General features: G+C 46.0%; 1 protein-coding gene across 4 annotated transcripts in view; it reads right to left on the minus strand.

Annotated features, from left to right (window-relative positions):
- Nucleotides 1–319: 319 nt before the first annotated feature.
- CHST11 (carbohydrate sulfotransferase 11) overlaps nt 320–22,050 on the minus strand; it is a 259,849-nt gene continuing 238,118 nt past the window's right edge. For all 4 annotated transcript variants that reach the window (XM_025462312.3, XM_025462306.3, XM_025462318.3 and 1 more), the window contains one exon: nt 320–5,269. In XM_025462312.3, coding sequence (XP_025318097.3) covers nt 4,415–5,269 — 855 coding nt within the window. In that variant the 3' untranslated portion in view covers nt 320–4,414. The remainder of the gene's footprint in view (nt 5,270–22,050) is intronic.

The following is a 22,050-nucleotide window of genomic DNA, read 5'->3' on the forward strand; positions in this document are numbered from 1 at the left end:
CACCAAAGCCATTTAACCTTTCAGAGACTGTTGCCTTATTTTTCACATGGGTGGTGGGACTGTGCTCATGCTGGACCTCCTCACGCACCACCCTACAGTTTGTAGACAAAACAGGAATGAAGAAAGCTCCCATTCATCCACTAAACAGGAAGGGTTCAGATCGGGGGTGGCCTCTGCCACGGCCCAGACTGCCACTGGGGTCCGCACCTCCGCTTCCCTCTCCATCCCGTGGCACACACGAGCAGGGCCCCCCACACAGCCAGCCAACCCCTACAGTCCTCTGTCAATAGCCATGAACAAACCATACACAGAAAGAAGCTTCTTTTTTTCTTCAATTTAATTGAAGTTACTTAGAAAAATAATCAGGCTTGAATGGCTTTTCCTGGAGGAAGGTTCATGAACATTTCACGCTTCTGTTGGCAATGTGGAATTCAGCTTTCTTGAACAGTACAGTAAGATACAGGGAGAGTTTTCTAAAACAAGCCCTCTACTGCATACAAATATGTAAAAAATAAAACTCACACTCCACGAAGATGTTAAGTTGTATGTGCAAACACCACAATGAGCATGCTCACTGGAAAGTAGCACGGGCAGCCCCTTCTGTACTGACCAAGAGCAGCAAACCAAAATTGGCCTGTCAACCACCGAGGGGCAAGTTGGTGCTTGTGGGCCTGCAGCCTATTCGTGGGGCCCAGTCAGTCGATGAAAAAAGGCTGGAAGGAGCGCTGGTGTTAGAAATGGGGGTGGGGGTGCCATGAGGTCAGTCCCGCTGACCCAGGAGGGGGCCAGGGAAGGTCTGGTCCCCAGGATGGCATAGGCCAGTGCAGCCTGGATCGTTGGGGCGGGGGAGGGGGGTGTCTTCGAGAGGCGCCTGACACCAGCCAGGAGGACCCTGACCCTTGGCCTCTTGCTAGGTGAGCGCAGGGCCTTGCACCTGTTCTCCTGTGGGGTCCCAACCCCACCAGCTAACTGCGCCAGTGGCTTTTCTCCGGGAGCTTTGTCCGGCAGGAAGTAGCTCTAGTGCTGCCACACCTTTGCTACCAGGGGGGTGAAGCTCACCGGGTGGCCAGGGAGGAAGGTCCCCACGGAGACGCCACAGGTCAATAGACTGCCATCTTCCCAGACCGGCTGGGGAGGCGGGGCAGGAGGGTGGTCCAGAGAAGCTGCAGGAATTCAGACCCTGTGGCTAATATTCTAGAGTTTTCTAGCCAAAGGGATAGGCTAAGCAGGGATGTCCTTGTAAATACTACCCTAAATGTACCTGGTTTTATAAACACAGCAGCACCTTTGAAAAGTGGCTTGGAGATGGGACATCTGCCTGTACTTTTCTCCAGCTAAGCATGCAATGAAAAGCATTTTCAAACAGTTTTCTTTAAAAAAGAAAAACCAAAAAAACAAACACAAGCTTTTGGTTCCCAGGCACATTTTTACCCATGGATTCTTTTACACCAAGGACACAGAATTTTTTCTACATTCTGCCAAACAGTTGATTCAATTTTTTTTAAGTTTTTATGCCATTACAAAATAAAATGTGAACATAAAACACAAGGAGAAAGTCCCTCGTTGCAGAGCTACACGGACGTATTGTCCTGTGAGGACAGTCTTTCTCTGCTGGGAGGGGCAGGTGAAGGCGGGCACCCTGCCCGTGACACAAGCGAGCACACCCAACCCCACCCACCTAAGACGGTGGCGGGAACGCAGAACTCGGCTAAACCCACGGACTTCCCATCGGAAAACCAAAGCACACGGTGAACTATTCCAAACTCTGGAATTGAAGGAGCGCTCCTCAAGGCAACCTAGGCAACCTTGAGGAGTTAGGGGGCGACTCTGGGGTCTTATGCCCCCCCACCCACCCCAGACAACCTCCAGCTCCCTTCGGGAGGGATGCAGGATTGCCTAGGGTGGTATCCAGGGCTAAAACCATTGCACTTAAGTAAAAGTTTAATTCGTTTGATAAAGTACCTCTGTTGCTACAAACCAGATGGATGCTGTTTTATTGTTTTGTTTTGTAGAAGGGTCAGGGAAGTTGTTTTATCCTCGACGATCTCGGATACGCTAAATCGACCTAACTCAAGTGTATTCTGTGGAACGTCTCTGTGAAATCTGCAAAACAGAGTATCCTGGTCACATAAGTTCAGGAAATGCTACCAACTCAATGATGCTTTTGGGGTTCATAATGCACAGCGCACACCTAAGGCTCTGAAAAGTCCTGTAGAGGGAAATTGGTTTGTTTCCCAAGGATATTTGACCTCAAAATGCCTTTTCTTTCTTTCTTTTCTTTCTTCCTTTTTTTTTTTTTTTTTTTTTTTGCATCACACTGACTTCACATCTCCTGAGAATCTCTGTTCTGTGGGGCACATGTCAGGAAACGCTGCACAGTGTTTCATTAGCAGAAGCCCTATTTCTGAGGACAGTGTCCCCTGCCTGCAAACAGGGCCCAGACCCCCAATTCCAGGGACAGCTGAGGTCTGTCACTCTATTCAGTAAAAGACACGGCATCATCTCTGTCCGTGGAGGGCACAGTCACTGTGTCCTTCACAAAGGGGAGTGAGCTTGGAAGAAGGTACACATTTTATCAGAAGCTTTGGCCCCCTTCTCCCGCACACACCTCACTCAAATTCAATAAAACCATATTCTAGGTGAGATGCGGCCGCTGCTGCTGAGCTGGTCGTGAGTTTTACAACTTTAATAGTTTCTGTGAATAAATTATTCATTCGTTTGTTTAGAATATTCTCACCCTTTCGCTATATACTGCATCAAAAACAAAACAAAAAGCAAAACTTACCCACACCCCCTCCCACCCCACCCCCTATTATTAGAACTGTAATTATTATTATATACAGGATTTGCTACCAATTCATTCACTAGCTGTAAGAGGGATGTGGCTCAAACTTCAACTGAGGCATCACCATGGCCAGAAGTGAGAAGCATGTGCAGATGGTAATGAGTGAGGAACAGGAGTGTTCCTGGCCTTCCGGAGGAAAGGGGGGCGTGGGGTCCAGCCACGGAAGGCTGTCCTTGCTGCTTGTGCATGGTGCTCGCCACGGTGCCCACGGCCTCGGCCTCTGCAGGCTCTGGAGCACGTGTGCATGTGCAGTGAGTGGATCCTGCTGTGACCTTGGCCAAAGGAGGAGTGCGGGGCGACCGCCAACCGCGGGTGTGCGAGGCCTGCTGCAGCCTCTCACGCTTTCCGCAGCAGAGGAGAGAACACTCCCACGCGGAGGCTGATGTGACAGGAGGCGCTTGGTGAAGGTCCCCTTCCCACCCTTGCATGCTGTGCCCTGCGGGTCTGGTCCCGGGGCTTCCCCAGTACACGGGAGCGCACATGATGGGAAACACTCTGTCTTCTCCCGTGTTGGACGGTGAGCCTGGATTACTCACCAAGTTAAGTGGCCTGTTCTCAGTGTGGGGTTTTCAAAATTTGGGCCAGAGGAAAATGCAAATTTGTAGGGGTCATGGACCTTTTGGGGTTGTTTAAAATGGTCTGGACCTCATGTCTAGTCCACGGATATGAGGGGTTTGCTAATTGTTGAGATGGATACTGCGTCCACATAAAGATTCTTGAGGGCCGAGACTACTGGTTTTGTTAAATGCTCTATCCCCAGGGCCTACATTTAGGCCTGGCACAGAGTAGTTGTTCAACAAATACTTGTTGACTATAAAGCAACAGCCACTTCACCATCACAACTGGCAGTGCCAGTTAAAAATTTCGTAGAAAAGCCTATTCTATCAGACTGCTAATTCTGGTGAAAAAAAAAAAGAAGAAAAAAAAAAAGCTATAATCAGCTCTTCTCCTTGGGTTAAAAAAAAAAAAAATCACATTTTTTCTTAGTGCGAGGGACTCTTGGGTTGCTCGGAATCTGTTTGGAATGGTCCCCTGCAAAGGTGCCTTTCTCTATTTATTTCTCACAGACTTCCAAGAATGGTGGCATCAACAGACATCACAATGGCTGTTATCACAGTTCACTCTCTGAGCGGTTAGTAAGGAGAACATTCACGCCCCCAAATGAGCTGTAGCAAGTGTAGAACAAAACACACATTTCTTCTGCAAAGACATTTGAATCTTGCTGCCACAAAAAGAAATCTATACAGAGACCATGTTTAAATAACTATAAATAATATTAATTAGAATTTATGGGATGCACAATTCATGGAATTCACCAGAGCACAAGGAAACCTTTAAGACAGTGTTGCAGGTAGGTATTTACGTCTAAACACAAGGACACCCATCCTATTCTCTTGCAAAGACAGCCGTCCTTCCCTACTAAGGATTTTAAATAATTCTCACCATGCTGCTCGCAGCATCATCCCCAAAGAAATATTACTTTACAAAATAACCCAATATCCATATAATTCTTTTGACAAATAAAAATCTTAAATTAAAAAGCACGATCCTCTCCCTCTCCCACCCCCTTTATTCCAATTTCAGGTAGCTTGGCACTGAGTAATTGAACATTAAAAAATCGAGTTTGTAGACTTCATACAACTGCGTTTGGTGCTCTGAGCTGATGTTCTGGAAGAACTCTGTGGTCATTTCGTCAGTAGTTCTCGTAGACTTGGCATAGGTGGGGAACTTCAGGTAGCTGCCCACGCCCGCCAGCTGCAGGACGTAGTTCGAGTCCTCCTCCAGCGTCTCATACTTGCCCACGAGGTCGTAGTGGATGTGGCACGGGTGGCAGAGCGAGTGCACTGTCTGCCAGTGCTCGTTGAAAGGCTCCTCGCGCTGTGTGTGTGGGTCGATGAGATAGGCCACAAACTCCTCGAACCTGACATCGTCACCCCTGCGCAGCGCCTCCTGGGTGGCATTCTTGCGCTGGCGCCGGATGATCTTGGTGCCGTAGCGCTTGTGGAAGGACGTGTTGTATTTCTGCGTGAACTTGTTGCGGTAGGCCGACACCAGGCGCTCAAAGGGCTCCCGCACGAACAGGAACTTCATGTAGCTTTTCAAGCGGTGGTTGATTTCCGGGATGCTGTACTGGTTCAGGGTCTTGAGGTTGGCTGACACGTGCGCCTCGTTGGCCGGGATCTCCATGGGGTCACTGTACTTGCCCCGGCCCGAGAGCACCATCATGAGCCGCTTCCAGTTGGTACACGCTACCTTGGGCACGTAGCAGTAGATGAGCTCGTGGTCCTCGTCCACCACCAGGTGCTTCAGGTCGTTGGGGGTCAGCACGCGCCGCTTGCGGCTCAGGGCGCTGTTGGCGCGACAGGTGTCCGTGACCTGGTCACGCCTCATCTGGTGCAGGATATTGGTGTTGGAGAGCTCCAGCTGTAGAGGGGACACAAGAGGAATATGAATTCAGTATGGGCGTGTGGTACGTGCCCTAGGCCACATCCGCAGCCGTGGCGGCCGGTGTCCGGCCCCCGGCACGGCTGGCTGGCAACCTAATTCTCCACCAGCTGCCTCGACTCTTTTTGTGTTGTTCCACCATGTTTCCTTTGTGGAGCAAGAATGAGGATCAAATCTGTAACTTACCCATCACCCTCTACGTGCCTGGCATTTTACTAGAGTGCTACGTTTTTCTGTTCTCTGTACAGTCACCCTGAAATGAGGCTGCTTTCACACTACCAAGCACCTGCCACCATTGCCAGGTAGCATGCTGCCAGGCGCTGGGGATGCGGTCATAAAAAGTACAGTGGGGTAACTGCCCCTTATCTAGCTGGAAAGAAAGAGGGAACCGAGGCACAGAGAGGTTAAGTTACTAGCTTGAGATCACACAGTGAGGGAGGAACAGACGCCGTATTCAAACTCAGGCTGTCCTGGTAATCAAGGTCGCCCACTTTCCACTCTACCCTGAGGTCCAGTGCTCCCATCTTCTTGATTGAAGCATGGAGAGTCTGGCATTTGATCGATCTACAATGGAGTGGGGGGATCCCACTTCTCCACAAGCCCATCACTATGAACATCTTTTGCTCTGTGCTGCTTCTGGTACCAGTGCCTTGATGTTCCTCTGGGAATCCACTTTCCTCCTTGTCCTCTCAAGCAGCTGAGTTGTGAGAAGTCTGGAGTTTGGGAACAGGGAAGAGGGCCATCATGGAGGAAGGGCTAGACTGGGAGTGCAGGGTACAGAGAAAGATGAGAAGACAGAGGGACATCACCTGAACACCTAGGTCCATACATTGCTGAAAGCAGCCCCAAGTCCTGGGCCTTTGTTACGTCAGTACATTTCCTGTTGTGCATAAAGCAAGGGGAGCCTGGATTACACCGCTGGTACCCGATGTATGGGTCTTTGCATTTACTGCCTCAGCTCTGTCCTTCTCGCTGCAGCCATCCATTGACGTATGCATTCAGACATCTGTCCAGACCTCACAGTGTACGAGGCCCTCTGCTCCACACCCTTGGGAAACAGAACCTTTTCCTAAAGGACTCACAGTCAAGGAGGCATCAGGCCAGATAGCTGGCGGCCTCAAAAGAGCCCAAAGGGAAGATGTGTGTGTTTCTCTAAATCTTAGGAACAAAAGTTTCTCCTCAAAGACCGTTCACTCCCAGTGTGAATGAGTCTTCACAGTCCACCTAGAACAGGAAACCCAAGACCTCACTGCCTTGGTGTGCCAGCAACCCCACTGTTGCTGGCTTAATGCCATGCCTCCATCTACCCGCCTGTATGTGCAATGTGGCGCTTCTTTTAAATATCAAATAGATTGATATTAAATTATGGTTAAAGCTATAGAGAAACTGGGGTGTCAGAGCTATGGGACAGGCTGTCTGGGGCTGCAGAGGATGTTGTGTCCGGTTGCCTTCCTGCCCTGAGAACACGGCCCCCATCTATGCGCTCATCTTTTTAAATTTTATTTATGATAGTCACAGAGAGAGAGAGAGAGAGAGAGAGAGAGAGAGAGAGGCAGAGACATAGGCAGAGGGAGAAGCAGGCTCCATGCACCCGGAGCCCGATGTGGGATTCGATCCCGGGTCTCCAGGATCGCGCCCTGGGCCAAAGGCAGGCGCCAAACCACTGCGCCACCCAGGGATCCCTATGCGCTCATCTTTGATGTCCTTCACCAACCCGCTTTTCCAGTCTTGCTCCTACTCTTCCCCTGTTCAGAACTAAAAGGAGCTGCAGAGCAATCAATGATTCACTCTCTTCCCTTTTTGAATTAAAAAAACTTTTTAAAATCCCAATATAATTAGTGTAGTGTTATATTAGTTTCAGATGTGCAATATTTTGATTCAATAATTCTGTACATCACTCAGTGCTCATCATAAGTGTACTCTTGGTCCCCTTCACTCTATTTCACTCCCCATGCCTCCTCCCTTCTGTACTCCCCCAGTTCTCTGTATTTAAGAGTGTGTTTGCCTCTTGTCTTTGTTTTCTTAAATTCCACATATGAGTGAAATCACATAGTATTGGTCTTTCAGTTTGTTCATGTAGCATAATACCTTCTAGATCTAGCCATGTTGCTGCACATGGCAAGATTTTATCCTTTAAAAATTCCACTCTCTCTACCACATCTTCTGTATCCATTCATCTATCTTTAGATACCCAGGTTGCTTCCATATCTTGGCTATTGTAAATCATGCTACAATAAACATAGAGGTGCATGGATCTTTTTGAATTAGTGTTTTCATATTCTTTGGATAAATACTCAGTAGTGCAATTACTGGATCATACGGTAATTGTTTTTGATTTTTTTTTTTTTTTTTTTTTTTAGCAATTTCCATACTGCTTTCCACAGTGGCTGCACCAGTTGGCATTCCCACCAAACAGTGCACAAGGGTTCCCTTTTCTCCACATCCTCGCCAACACTTGTTGTTTCTTGTGATTTTAGCAACTGACAGGTGTGAGGTGATATGTCGCTGTAGTTTTGATTCGCATTTCCCAGATGGTGAATGATGTGGAGAGCCTTTTCAAGTGTCTGTTGGCCATCTGTTTGTCTTCTTTGGAGAAATGTCTGTTCACGTCTCCTGCTCATTTGTAAATGGGTTGTTCTTTGGTGCTGTTTTATAGAAATTCTTCCTATATTTTGGATATTAACCCTTTTTCAGATATATCATTTGCAAATATCTTCTCCCATTCAGTAGGTTATCTTTCAGTTTTGTTGTTTCCTTTGCTGTATAAAGAGGGTTTTTGTTTTGTTTTGTATTTTGTTTTTATTTTTGTTTTGCTGTAGTCCCAAAAGTATAATTTTGCTTTTGTTTCTATTGCCTTAGGAGACATATCTAGAAAAAAGTTGCTATAGCTGATGTTACAGAAATCGCTGCCTGTGCTCTCTTCTAGGATTTTTACGGTTTCAGGTCTCACACTTAGGTCTTTAATCATTTTGAGTTTATTTTTGTATATGATGTGACAAAGTGGTGCAGTTTCATTCTTTTGCATGTAGCTGTCCAGTTTTCCCAACACCTTTTGTGAAGGTGTCCTTGCCATTGCATAATCTTGCCTCCTTTGTCATAGATTAACTGAGCATATACTCGTGGGTTTATTTGCCTCCAGTTTTGTCCTTTTTCAAGATTGCTTTGGCTACTCGGGGTCTTTTGTGGTTTCATACACATTTTAGGATTATTCTAGTTCTGTAAAAAATTCTGCTGGTATTTGAGAGGGGGTTATATCAAATCTGTCATTCCTTTCGGTAGCATGGATACTTTAACAATATTTGTTTTCCTAATCCATGAGCATGGAACATCTATCCAATTGTTTGTCATCTTCAATTTCTTTCATCAGTGTTTTATAATTTTCATGGTACAGGTCTTTCACTTCTTGGTTAGGTTTATATGTAGGCACTTTATTCTTTTTGGTGCAATTGTAAATGGGATTGTTTTCTCAATTTCTCTTTCTGCAACTTCATTGTTGGTGTATAGAAGTGCAACAGATTTCTGTATATTGATTTTGTATCCTAAAGCTTTGCTGAATTTGTCATTAGTTCCAGTGTTTTTTTTTTTTTTTTTGGTGGAGTCTTAAGGGTTTTCAATATATAGTATCATGTCATCTGCAGATAGTTACTTCTTTACTAATGTGGATGCCATTTATTTCTTTTTCTTGTCTGATTTCTGTGGCTACCACTTCCAGTACTATGTTGAATAAAAGTAGTAACAGTGGACCTCTCTTATTCCTCATCCTAGGGGGAAAGCACTGAGTATGGTGTTAGCTGTGGGTTTGTCATATACGGCCTTTACTGTATTGAGATATGTTCCTTCCAAACCTACTTTGTTGAGGGTTTATCATGAATGGATATTGTACTTAGTCAAATGGTTTTTCTCCATCTATGGAAATGATCATATGGTTCTCATCCTTTCTCTTAAATTGACGTATCATGTTGATTGATTTGCAAATACTGAACCACTCCTGCATCCCAGGAATAAATCCTACTTGATTGTGGTGAAATGTAAAAATGTAAAATGGATTTGGTAAAAATGTATTACTGGATTTGGTTTGCTAGTATTTTGTTGAGGATTTTTGCATCTATGTTCTTCAGAGATATTGGCCTGTAGTTCTCTTTTTTGGCAGTGTCTTTATCGGTTTTGGCTCAAAGAATCCTCTTCAACGTTTCTTGTAAGGCTGGTTTAGTGGTGAATTCCTTTACCTTTTGTTTAGGAAACTCTTCATCTCTACCTCTATTCTGATAACCTTGCTGGGTAGAGTATTCTTGGCTGCAGTTTTTTCTTTTAGCATGTTAAATATGTCATGCTACTCCCTTCTGGCCTGCAAACTTTCTGCTGAAAAAAAAAATCAGCCTTATGGGGTTTTCCTTTGTAACTGCTTTTCTTTTCTCTTGCTGCTTTTAATATTCTCTTTTTATCACTACTTTTTGCCATTTTAATTATCATGTGTCTTGGTGTGGGGATCTCATTGGGTTGATTTGGGGGCGGGGGGGGGGGGGCTGGAATCTCTTTGCCTCCTGGATCTGGATATCTGTTTCCTTCCCCAGATTAGGGAAATTTTCAGCTGCTATTTCTTCAGATATATTTTCTGACCCCCTTTTTCCTTCTTCTCCTGGGATCCCTATAATGCAAATGTTATTAACTGGGTTGTGTCACTGAGTTCCCTTAACCTATTCTCATTTTTTGTTCTTTGTTTTTCTCCTGTTCAGCTTGCTTTCCATTACAGTCCTCCAGCTTGCTGATCCGTTCTTCTGCTTCCTCTAGTCTTTACTATTTATTCCCTCTAGGGTTTTTTTTTTTTTTTTCCTCTAGGGTTTTTTAAATCTCAGTTATTGTGTTTGTCTCTGGTCAGTTCTTTTTTTTACATTTTCTCTTTGTTAAGGGTTTCACTGAGATCCTCCACTCTTTTATCAAGTCCAGTGAGTATCTTTATGACCATTACCTTAAGTCCTCTATCAGGCATATGCCATATCTCCATTTCGTTTAGCTCTCTTGCTGTGGTTTTTGTCCTGTTCTTTCATCTGGGACATATCCCTCTGTCTCCTCATTCTGTCTAACTCTCTGTGGCTGTTTCTGTTTATTAGGAATCTCTCCTGCTCTTGAAAGTAGTAGCCTTATGAAGAAGAGGTCCTGTAGTGCAATATTCCCTGTTCACCAGAACCTGGCACCTGTGTGTACTGCATGAGCCTTACTGTTGTAGCTAAGCCACTTTTGCCTCCAGTGCATTCATCATTCTCTTTGCTCATTGAGGGCAGGGTTTGGTCCCTGTGGTGTTAATGGGCCAGTGTGGGGCTGCCTTGGGCTTGAGTTGGGTCAGACCAGGCATTTGCCAGAGTCACAGTAGCACCAAACTGCAAGGCACTCTCCTTGTATTGTCCCTGGAGAGGCTTTCACTTGGTGGGCAAGGCCTGTGGTCAGACCCAGTGTTGCCCCAGCCAACTGCTGGGGCTGCAATCAGAAGGGTATGTGTGGTTACCATCTCTTCTCCCCAGGAAAGAAGGCACTGTAGAAGGCACAAGATCACTGATCCTTGTCAGGGCTGCCTGCTCACTGCTAGGCTTGTGGCACCACTTTGGATGGACTCCTGCTGATGCTGGTTGGAGAGAACAGGCCAGCAGGAGAACGTGGGGCTGGGGTACTATTAGCAAGCTAGGTGGAGAGAGTTCATGCTATGCTGGTTCCTGCAGGTGTTCCTGTATCTAAGCCAGGGGGGCAGGGAGGGAAATAGTGCCCACCAGGTCTCTTGTTTTTGGAGAAGTCTCCTAAAGGTTCTTGCCTCTCTAGCACACACTCTGAGATTAGTAAACAAATATACCCGCCTCTTGTATACCTCAGGCATTGAAGCTGGTGTTTCTATGCTGTATCTTAGTGGGGTTGTTATATTGTCTCTTTAAGAGGGTTGTTGGTGGTGGCTCAGTCTCCTATCACCTTCCAGCTCTTCCAGAGCTGAGCCTGCTAATTTTTAAAGTTCCAAGTGTTATGCCCCCCTGACTGTAAGAACTCACAAAGTTAAGTCCTTGTGGTTTTCAAAGCCAAATGTTATTGGGCCTTGTCTTGCCAGTGTAGGTTGCCTGTGCCTGGAGAGCCTAGTGTGGGGTCTTCTCCTCTCCAGTCTCTGTGTTGGCACTGCTCTTCCCGCTCATGGACGGTTTTCCCAGTCAGTTTGATTCCTGATCCTATCTCTGCCCTTCCTGCCATTTTTGGGAAATGTGGTTTCTCCCCTGCCTTTAGCTGCTGAGAGTCTGTTTTGCCAGTCTTTAGGTCATTTTCTGAGTTAGTTACACTGACTATGGGTGTTATCTAAGTTTATCTGTGGGATAAGGTGAGCCTAGAATCCTACTCTGCCATCTTCCCTGGAAGTCCTCCTTTGTTTTCCCTTTGGGCCCAACCATTCTCATTTGGGATTCTTGCTCATACAAACCTGACAGTCCTTCAAGTTCAAGTGCATTCCCCTGCTACACAATTGGAAGAGTCACTCTCTCCTCTGAACACCTACTACACTAAGCATCCTTTACCCCCCAGTCTACTTCATGCTTGGTTTTCTCAAGACTGGTGGCCACTTGCTTCACAGGGATTCAGGGCCCAAGAGCCACTACCCTACTCAGGCCAGACTATGGGTGTCCTGAATCCTGAGAATGCAGAGGGATTAGTGAACACCCCACCCTCCAACCACCTGCACAGCCACCGCAGCAGACCCATGAATGTGGGTATGACCCAAGAGGCTGGCCTGTGGTTTCCACTGAAGCACAATCTGTACAGTTCATCCTAAAACATTCACAGGGCACCTGGGGTGGGCCTAAATTAGGAAATTTCCTGAGTTTACTGGAGACCTACGGATTACCTAGTGGTCACCAGAGAACGTCATTACATCCTGCATTAGAGCCCTGTATCTGCCTCCTCCCTGTTCCCAGAACAATGATGCTGATGATGGTGATCATCAGACAGGATGAGACAACAAGAAATAGTAGGAGGAGCTACTCTAAGTCTCCTTCACAGGTTATTTTAGTATATCATTTCTAATCTTCCTGGTAATTCTCTGAATTAGATGCTATCACCACTGAAAATTTCCACACTTGAAGGAAGGAAGCAAACCAAGACAGTGCTAGTGCAATGAAAATTCCATGTGTGAATAGTAAAGTGATTCACTACTTTTAGCCTCACAAGCTACTGTAAAGCACAGAGGAGTCATTAATGCTCTCCTGATAGCCATTCCCCTTTGCAGTGCTACACTGTCATCTTTCCCATCAAGTAGAGTTTATTTAAAAAATAAAATAAAAATAGAATAAAATAGAATAAAATAAAAAATAAAAAAACAAGAAGTACAGTCTACTTCTCCAGCCCCTTGACTTCAACTGGCTGTGAGTTGTTGACTAGTGGAATGTGGTGGAAGCAATCATAAGCATGTTTTAGAGCTAAGTATGAAACCCTGCAGTTTCTATACTTTGCTTTCTTGAAAGGCTGCCATACTTTCCTACCACACGACATAAGGTTCTCCCCATCCAACAGAAGTGCCATGAAGTATGGACTTTGTCTTTCCCTGGTTGTGTTCAGTGCTTTAAAAAGTGCCAGTCACATAGTAGATGCTAAAAAAAAAAAAAAAAAATCTGTTTTGATGAATGAATCAATTAATAATCTCTTTAGGGAAATTTGATATAAAAGCAAATGAAATTTCCCAATTGTTCACCAGAAGCCAGAACATTCTTTAATAAAGGCGGTACTAGGATCAATAGTGCCCCCCAAATTCATGGCCACCTGGAACCTTAGAATGTGATACTATTTGGAAATAGGTTTTTTGTGGATGCAATTAGGTCATAATGAGTTAGGGTGGGCTCTAACCTAATGATTGGTGTCAATTAGGAGAGGAAACAGAGACTCAGAGACACCCAGAGAGAAGGCCATGTGATGACAGAGGCAAAGGTTGGAGTGATGCATCTATAAGGTACGAGATGCCAAAGACTGTCAGCACCATCCAGAAGCTGGCAAGAGGCCAGAAGGGTCTACCCAGCAGCTCCAGGAAATGAATACAGGAGCCAAGCCTTCAGTCAATAACTTTGAACAAATTGACATAGGGTATAAATGTACAAGAGAAGATAATATTATATGAGAAGATATTTTTACATAGCAAAATAAGGAAAGGGTATTAGAGCACTAGTAAGAGAGGATGAGATCTGAAAACAAGATCTGGGCTTGATCTCCTTTGGGCAAGACCATTAACCTTCTGAGCCTCAGTTCTCTTAGCTGCAAAATGGGGATAGTCAATTGACATTCAGGAATGTCAATTAAATCAAATCAGGTATGGGATTCAGCATTTAGAAAATAAGATCAATCTAGTGCAGAATTTGGACAAAGTATGGTACACTGTAGGCAGTTAATATGTGGCATTTTTTTATGAAAGAAGAAAAAAGAAACCCAAAAGAGAGGGCCAGGAATCCCAAAGATAAATTTCACCAGCCCTATAATTTTGTTGCAGGCAGTTCTAAGTCATGGAAGTCAATATTTTGGATATGAAAAGTTCTGATATGCATTTCCTTTTTTAAAAAGATGTTTTATTTAAGTTCAGTTTAGTTAACATATAGTGTATTATTAGTTTCAGAGGTAGAATTTAGTGACTCATCAGTTCCATAGAACACCCAGGGCTCATTCCATCATGTGCCCTCCTCAATGCCCATCACCTAGTTACCCCATCCTCCCACCCACCTCCCCTCCACCCCTCAGTTTGTTTCCCATTTTCTGACTTCTTAGAAGATGTATTCCACCTTAGGAGGAGCATTCATGCCATTCAAATATCAACAACAAACTGTCCAAAAGGAAATAGAAAGTCTAGGAAGGAGAGAAGACTCAGTTTTGCCTATTCAAATTGCTATACATGGTTTTCAAGGCAATAAATCACTAAATGAGCAGAGAAACCAGGGGATCTCTCCCAGTTTTTTCCCCCTAGCTCCTTCAGCTGGAGACAATTCTCAGGCTCCCTGAGGCTCCAGGGAGATAAGCATGTCAGTTAATATTGCATTCAGAACCACAAAGCCAGAGAAATGGAAACAATACCACGGTGTCATTTTACATCCGGTTGCAGAGACAAAATTAACTCAATGGGGCTTTGAAATGTGGTATTTGAGGTTTCTTTCTCCTTCCATTTCCTCCTCTTCCACGGCAGTTTAGGTGACAAATGGCACACCTGCTGCAGTGAGGTATGCCCGATTCCTCTCAGGAGGGTTTTGGGGCACAGGTCAAGAGACTAATAAGCATATTCTCAAATGTGAGACATGTCCAGTCCCCCATACAAGGAAAGAAATTCACTTGGGCCTCCAGTGTTCAATTTTTTCACAAAATAGTTCAATTTTGTTTTTTACTTTACAATAATTTTAGGGGCACTTGGGTGGCTCAGTCAGTTAAGCATCTGACTGTTGATTTCAGCTCAGGTCATGACCTCAGCAGTGTGAGATCAAGCCTTGCATCAGCATCGGGCTCTATGCTCAGTGGGAAATCCGCTTCTTTCCCTTTCTCTCTCTCTCTCTCTGTCTCTCCCTCTGCCCCTCCTCTTGCTCCAAGGCCCTCCCTCAAATAAATAAATCTTTAAAAATAAAATAACTTTAGACTACTGTTGATTTAACTCATTACAAATACAGTGTTACTGGGGCACGTGGGTGGCTTGGTTGGTTAAGTGTCTGACTTTTGATTTCGGCTCAGGTCATGATCTTAGGTCCTGAGACTGAATCCCCTGTCAGGCTCCACATGCTGGCCATGGAGCCTGTTTAAGATTCTCTCTCTCCCTCTGCCCCTCCCTGTTCATGCTGTCTCTCTCTCTAAAAAAAATTAAACTAATTTTTAAGAAGTCTATAAGATATTAAAAAAAAATACAACGTTAACTAAAATGTGCACAAACATAAAACTAGGTATACAATGGAGACCAATAACAAATGTAAACATTCAAATGAACATTAAAGTGAAGGATGATGTTGTTTTGCTGGAACTAAAGCCCTGCTTGAACCTTGAAACTGTGCTTCCTCACTGCCCCCAAGGCAGGCTCTTTGCAATATGGCATTTTTCCTCTGTGTCCTACAGGAGGTCGAAATTTTCCCACTAATTTCTCATTTCTAGTTACTGTAAAACCCAGCACCCTGTAACATCACCTGACCTTCACTTGGTACAAACTCATCATTTACATATTTTCTGTCTTTGCTCATTTCTAATTAGCCCAAGACAATAAAAAGAGATCTGCATGATGCCATCAAGACCATCAACAAACACATGGACCATGATTTCACATGGCAGGACTAGATTATAAGGGGTGGCCCTAAAAATCCAGAAATGCCTTTTTTTTTTAAAGATTTATTTATTTATTTTAGAGAGGGGTAGGGAAATAAAATTATTTATTTTTAGAGAGAGAGGAGGGGGAGGGAAAGGGAAGGGGAATCTGTGGGAGTTTTTTGTTTTTAAGATTTTTATTTATTTATTAATCACACACACACACACACACACACACACACACACACAGAGGCAGAGACACAGGAGGAGGGAGAAGCAGGCTCCATGCAAGGAGCCCGATGTGGGACTCGATCCTGGGTCCCGGGATCATACCCTGAGCCGAAGGCAAATGCTCAACCACTCAGCCACCAGGCATCCCAATGCTTTAATTTTTTCAAAAGAATATCACCAAAATAAAATTACACAACGAATGCAGTTGTCATGCAGAGCTTCAGATCCCAGGAGTTATACTGTGGACCCCTTGAACCGTGGCTTCAGGAACCTGGATTAAGGAGGGGAGCCCTGCACAGGTCACAGGGAAAAGAGGACTTCTTCACTATCATGGTCAAGATGGGGCAGAAGAGATTTCTGATGGCAGCCCGGTCAGTTCCAGATATCCCCATGCTTGTTATTAGGACCAACAGCATGTGAACAATTGCCATCAGGTACATGGTGACTTCCAACCTTAAAAAATACAAATCTGGTCATGTCCCTTCCACACTTGTCCCCAAGGACAAGACAAGCAGGGCTTACAGGAGCTGTTGTAATGGTCATAACTCTTCAGCAACTAACAGGTTCCTTGAGTATCAGGAACTCCCCAAGGGGCCACAGCTATGGGACATTAAAGCACATACAGGACCCCTCTGAAGATGAAGAGGACTCACTGATGAAGTCCAGAGTGGTCCTTTGTCACTGAAAGAGAATATCTACCAGTTGATCTAATAATTGAGCTGGGAGGAGGTCAATCTCTTTCCTCTGTCAGTCCCTTTCTCTCTTCACTGTTTTTTTTCTTTCTCAAAGGTGTTTGAAGAGAACACAACAAAGGACAACACTGAAAGAGGAAAAAACAAATATGCTAACTATGAGGGCCGTGATTAAGAATCTCATTTAGTTGTGGGGTTCCTAGTAGCAGGGACAAAAGGGGAAATGGAATTTTATCTCTTTGCTTTTGTTCTCAGAGGCATTCCCATGGTTTGGGTGGTGAATGTACAAGGTTTTAAAGGGCTCAAATTTCAGTGGAGGAGGGAGATTCTCAGATTCAGTTGGCTCACGCTGGAGTCTCTGGAGGGCAGCTTTCCTCCATTGACAAGAATACTAGGATTACCACTCACCACCACCCCATGTCTAGACTGCTTCAGAATTTACAGGACTCTTTAACACATACCATCCCATTTAAAGAACACACTGGAACATCTCTGGAGCCTAGTAAAAGAAAGTTTGTATTTTGGCAGACCAGTTGTACTTCCAGCCACATGACATCTTTTGGGCTACCACCAGGAATGGAGACTACCCGCGTTTGGCATGCATGAGAATCATCACCCGGAGGGCCTGTTTAAACACCATTTGCTAGGTCTCCCAACCCCAGTTTCTGATTCAGTAGATCAGGGATACAACCTGAGGGGTTGCATTTCTAGCATGTTCTTAGGAATGTTAGTTTGCTAGGGCTGCCGTAACAAAATACCCCAGGCTTCGTAGCTCACAGTTCTGGAGGGGGGGGGGCAGGGTTGGCCTCCTCTGAAGCCTCCCTCTTTGGCTTGCAGATGTCTACCTTCTTGCTGCCTCTTCACGTGGATGTCCTCTGTGCACATTTGCCTCTGGTGTCTCTTCCTCATCTTGTAAGGACACCAGTTCTGTTGGATTAGAACCCACCCTAAATGACCTCATTTTAATTTAATCATCTCTTTAAATAAGGCCCTAGCTTCAAACATGGTCACATTCTTAATTACTTCAACATGTGGATTTGGGATTGGGTGGGGTGTGGTGGGAGGGGCACCCTTCAGTCCATAGCACAGGTGATGCTGATCTGCTGGTCCAGGGACCATACTTTGAGACTACAAGGTTCTGTTAGGAGGAACTCCTCAATTCACAGCTGCTCTGAAACTCAGAACCCAAGTTCATCGTTTGCTGCCAAGAGGCTGCTAGACCCACCTCCGCTCTCAGCCGGGACTCCCTTCATCTCCCTTTGATCCTCCCAAAAGTATAAATTAGGTCAGAGGAGGGCTGATTCTTGGAAGCCGTGAACATGGCTAGAGGCAGGGCTGTGTCCTGCGTTCTCATTTAGATGTCTATTTTTAATTTGGACGTTTAAAGAAAGGCATCTATAATTAGTGTAAGTACCAAATCGAGGGACTGTTTGAAAAAGTCTTTAAAACTTCACTACGTTTCATCTTAAAAGGAAGAAAAAACTGGTTTCCTTTAAATTAAAACATCTTCGGTGGTGTTTGTAATTTCTTTCAGACAGAAGAACCCAACCGGAAGGAGCAGCCGTTCCGTTTTGCTGCCCTGGTGGGAAAGAGGCAGAGAGAAATGGAAATGGGAGAAAAAGGTAAATTTGGAGGCATCATGCAAGTGGGGTTTGGTGCAATCTGTCATTAACAACTGTTAGCTTGGGGCCCCGGGCTCAGTTTCTCTACTTGAAAATCCTAATATAATCCCCCTCCTGGCACCTCCGCTGCGCCTGCCATCATCCTGCCTGCTGATTTGAGAATTGGAGGAGAGAGAAACCTGACGATCTGATTCCCTGTGATTCTATCACATTTCTTTCTGGAGGTGAAGGTCCTAAATGCTCACGAAAAGGGCTAGTCTGGGGGGATCACTGAAGGATCCATATCCACAGCAAATGAGAAGCGCACACTTATCCTTGCTACCAGCTGCTGAGTACTTACTATGTACCGCCGGGCGCTGTTAATCCTTACGCTTGAGGTAGGTATCCTCGTTATTTCTACTTTACGGATGAAGGAAACTGAGGCACATGGAGAATAAGTAACTTGCTCAAGATCAGGGAGCTAGTAACTGGGGCTGTGCTCTGAGATCCTGCACTGTGTGGCCTCCCAGGGCCTGCATGCCCTCCCCCCCACCCCGCACCCCGCATCCCACCCCGACTCCAGGAGTTACTATCTGGAGGGTGGTAGAGACACTGGAGCTGAGGGTCTCTATCCTGGCAGCTCACTGGGATCATAGAAGGGCTCTAAACACCTCTGAGTCCTGGGGCCCACACCAGAACTCTGATGTAATTGCTATGAGTGCGGCCAGCTCCCAGGGCGTTCTAAAGCTGCCCAGGTGGGGGAACCATTGCCCTGCAGGCTCCAATGCCACAGTTATAAATTAAAGCACATACAGGACCCAAGCAATGCCTGAGCGTGATCCTGGCCAGAATTTATTTTCCTAGCCCTCAGATTTAAGACCAAGGGACTTTCTTATTCATTCAACAGGGTCAGAAGTCAGAGGTCCAGAGGGTCACAGTTCTCGGACATCTATGAATGCATCCTTAGGGAACCACTAGGAATTGTGTAACACTTAAATACTTGTATGTTTAGAAAAGAAAGGAGAAAAATATCAAATCTTCAAAGAAACAATCTGGTCTGAATCTGTCTCAAAATCTACAGGGTTTAACAGTGCCAGGAAACTGGATGCTTAGGATCTGCACTTGTCACTGACGAAGCAAGGGCTGTTTGATTACAAGGGCTGAATGTCTGTAGGAGCTTTTCCTATCTTTCCAAAGCAAAAGGAAGAAGGAAGAGGTGCAGGAGACAATGGGTGCCTGAGGGCCCAGTGCAGATCTCCGAAGCAGAACCCCAGCCAAGCTCAGCAGACGTGGCTACAAGGAGTAGAGATTTTAGCCTCCTGAGCTTTGTGGGCAGAAATCAGTAAGCAGAGGTTTCAGGCTAATGGTTAAATTACTTCTTTTGTATGAATCTATGACCTGGATTAGATTCACAAACTCAGAATGCCCTCCAGAGCCAGCCAGAGGTCCCAAAGCCACTGAAAGTAAGTGATGCCACTTAAATCTTGTTCAGGTTGCCAGGAGGGAATGGGAACCTGGTGTTTCAAGATGTTACAATTTCTCACGAGGAGCCAGAAAACCAGATTCTATGTGAAATCTTGGCATTCTTAAATTTAGCTACAATTTTTAAAAGTTTAATACATGGGCCAAACCATACTTATTTGCGCTGGGTTTGCCCAGGAGCCACCAGCTGGCATCCTCACCCAGGTGTCTGAGGACACTTAGAGCTAGTAAGGAGGCACCCTTCCTAGGGAAGGCTGTTCGAAGCAGCACTCTTGCTGCCCCAGCTGCTCCAGCTCACTTAACGGAACCCAGAAGCAACTGAGGTGGGCAGAAACCCCAGGTGGAACCCGCCAGACTGCAGGAATACCAGGGAGCAATTAGGAAAGTTCTCCATCAGCAGGAGTTATTAAGAGAAACCACTGGAACCTCAGCTCCCTCATCTTTCCTGGTTAGGGGTCATGCACCTCCTTCTGATGCTCTTATCACCATGTACTTATTCTGTGTGGCTCTCCCTTCCAGAAGGCAAGCTCTGGGAGGGCAGCTGGCATGCTTTCACTTTTTTGTTTATTCCTGTATCCCCAAGCATCTGGCATGTACTGGACCCTAAAAGCTTTGTTGAATGAATGAATGAATGAATGAATGAATGAATGAATGAATGAATGAATGACAGGGATAGCAGGAAATTTAAAGGCCACAGAATGGCTGATGTGGCAGCATGGGCTTCCTGCTGCCTAAGCCTCGAGGCAGTGCAGCTCCACCTCGTCTTCCCACAGAGGTTTCTGGCACAGACCATGCAGCTGCAGTGCCGGGTGGAAACAGACTCCCGATAGCTGCAGCAGCCTTTGACGGAGGCAGAGGGAGACTGGCATTTTCCACCCATCTGGTGAGGCCAGGAAGCAGGAGGAGGGAAATCACGCAGGAGGGTGCTGGAGCCAAGGGCTGCCCTGAGAAGGCCTGGCATGGGGTGCGTGCTGCTAGGGCTCTCTTTCAGCCAGGCCAGGTGCGGCTGCAGGGGCTGCATTTCCATTTTAGATCAGCTGTTTGGGCTTCCGGAGGCCTGGGCAGGGTGCGGGAGGGGCACATGAGTTAGGACGGGGCTGCTGCCAAGCTGGACTGGCTTCCCATGAATGGTAGCCAGGAACAGGGACAATGGTGAAGGATGTGGCCCCCACACAGTGCAGGAGGCTGGATTTCCTGGGAAATCAGAAGTCAGAGGGCAAGTGTGATGTGCACCTGCTGAGTGATGCTTTGAGGCCCTCGGAAGTCACTGCTGTTAGGAGGGAGCAGGGAGGAAGTTTCTGTGGCACAGTTTCAAGTGGCTCAAGAAGTGTCTCAGGCCAAGGTGCTGACAGCACCCCTTCACGAGGGGCCTCCCAGAGGGCAATGTTCTTCCAGGGCAGGGGCTTATGAATCCCCAGCTACTCCTCCTGGTCCCTCTCTCCTTGGACCAACTGGCTTCACTGGTTCCCTTCCTATACTCACTGGAATGTTCAACTAGTCATATTTTGCCCAAATCACTTGATCCCTTGAGGTCTCAGTTTTCCCATCTATAAAATGGGGACCATAGTGTCTACTTCTCTGAATTGTTCTAAGGATTCAATAAGCGCCCCCCAAAAAAAGCCCCTGGCCCGGTGCCACACACATAGGAGGCACTTGGTCAACGGTAATTTGCTTTATCAATATAATGTATTACATTACAGAGGGTCACTTCATCCTAAGTGGTTGGCAATATGGCAAGCCTATGGCTCTAACAGCAGTTCTCAATCTGTAGCGTGTGTAAGAGTCATGGTGGAGGTTGGGCAAAATGCGGATTCCTGAGAAATTCTGACTCAGAGGGTATGGCTGTCCTGGGTGCCTGCTCTTGACCATGGCCCCGTGGTCCTTCAATAAACCCATTCCAAGGGCGGTGGGCCTGTGTTCCATCCTGAGCACTGTTGACTGAGCATTGCTTTTATGCGAGTGGGTTCTACATTTAATGCCCTACACATTTGTGGTCTGTGCAAAACACCTGCAAAACACAGCCTCGAGGATGTAGGACACCGACAGCAGCCAAGGGAGGCACCTTGGATCGGCAGCTGGTCAGCAAACTGCAGGTCTAAAGAGGAAATCTTCTAGCTAGACAGAGGTGCCCTATCACCGCCCATTAACAGGCCACACAGGATGCGTGGCACTGCAGAGTAAGTGAACTGGGTTGAGACACACCCAAAAAGGTTGATTTATATCATAATCAAGTAGCTAGTTTCAACGATACCCAACTTCCTCACTGGTGAAAAGGCATTCGAGGGCCACTTAAATCTGTAATTCCACTCGGTCAGGCCTTCATTTCTGCATGCTGTCCACTTCCTGGAGAGGGGAGGGCTGCCCTTTCACACACTGGGGAGGTTGAGCTAGCTCTGCAGAGGGGTCCCCCGAGCCTTCCTCTCAACTCTGCCAGGTGATCCCCCAGTCACCCACAGATCTGGGGCTCCTTCACCTACTCTCTCAC

The sequence above is a fragment of the Canis lupus genome, chromosome 10 (assembly GCF_003254725.2).
Source record: "Canis lupus dingo isolate Sandy chromosome 10, ASM325472v2, whole genome shotgun sequence".
In the NCBI taxonomy this organism is placed as follows: domain Eukaryota; kingdom Metazoa; phylum Chordata; class Mammalia; order Carnivora; family Canidae; genus Canis; species Canis lupus.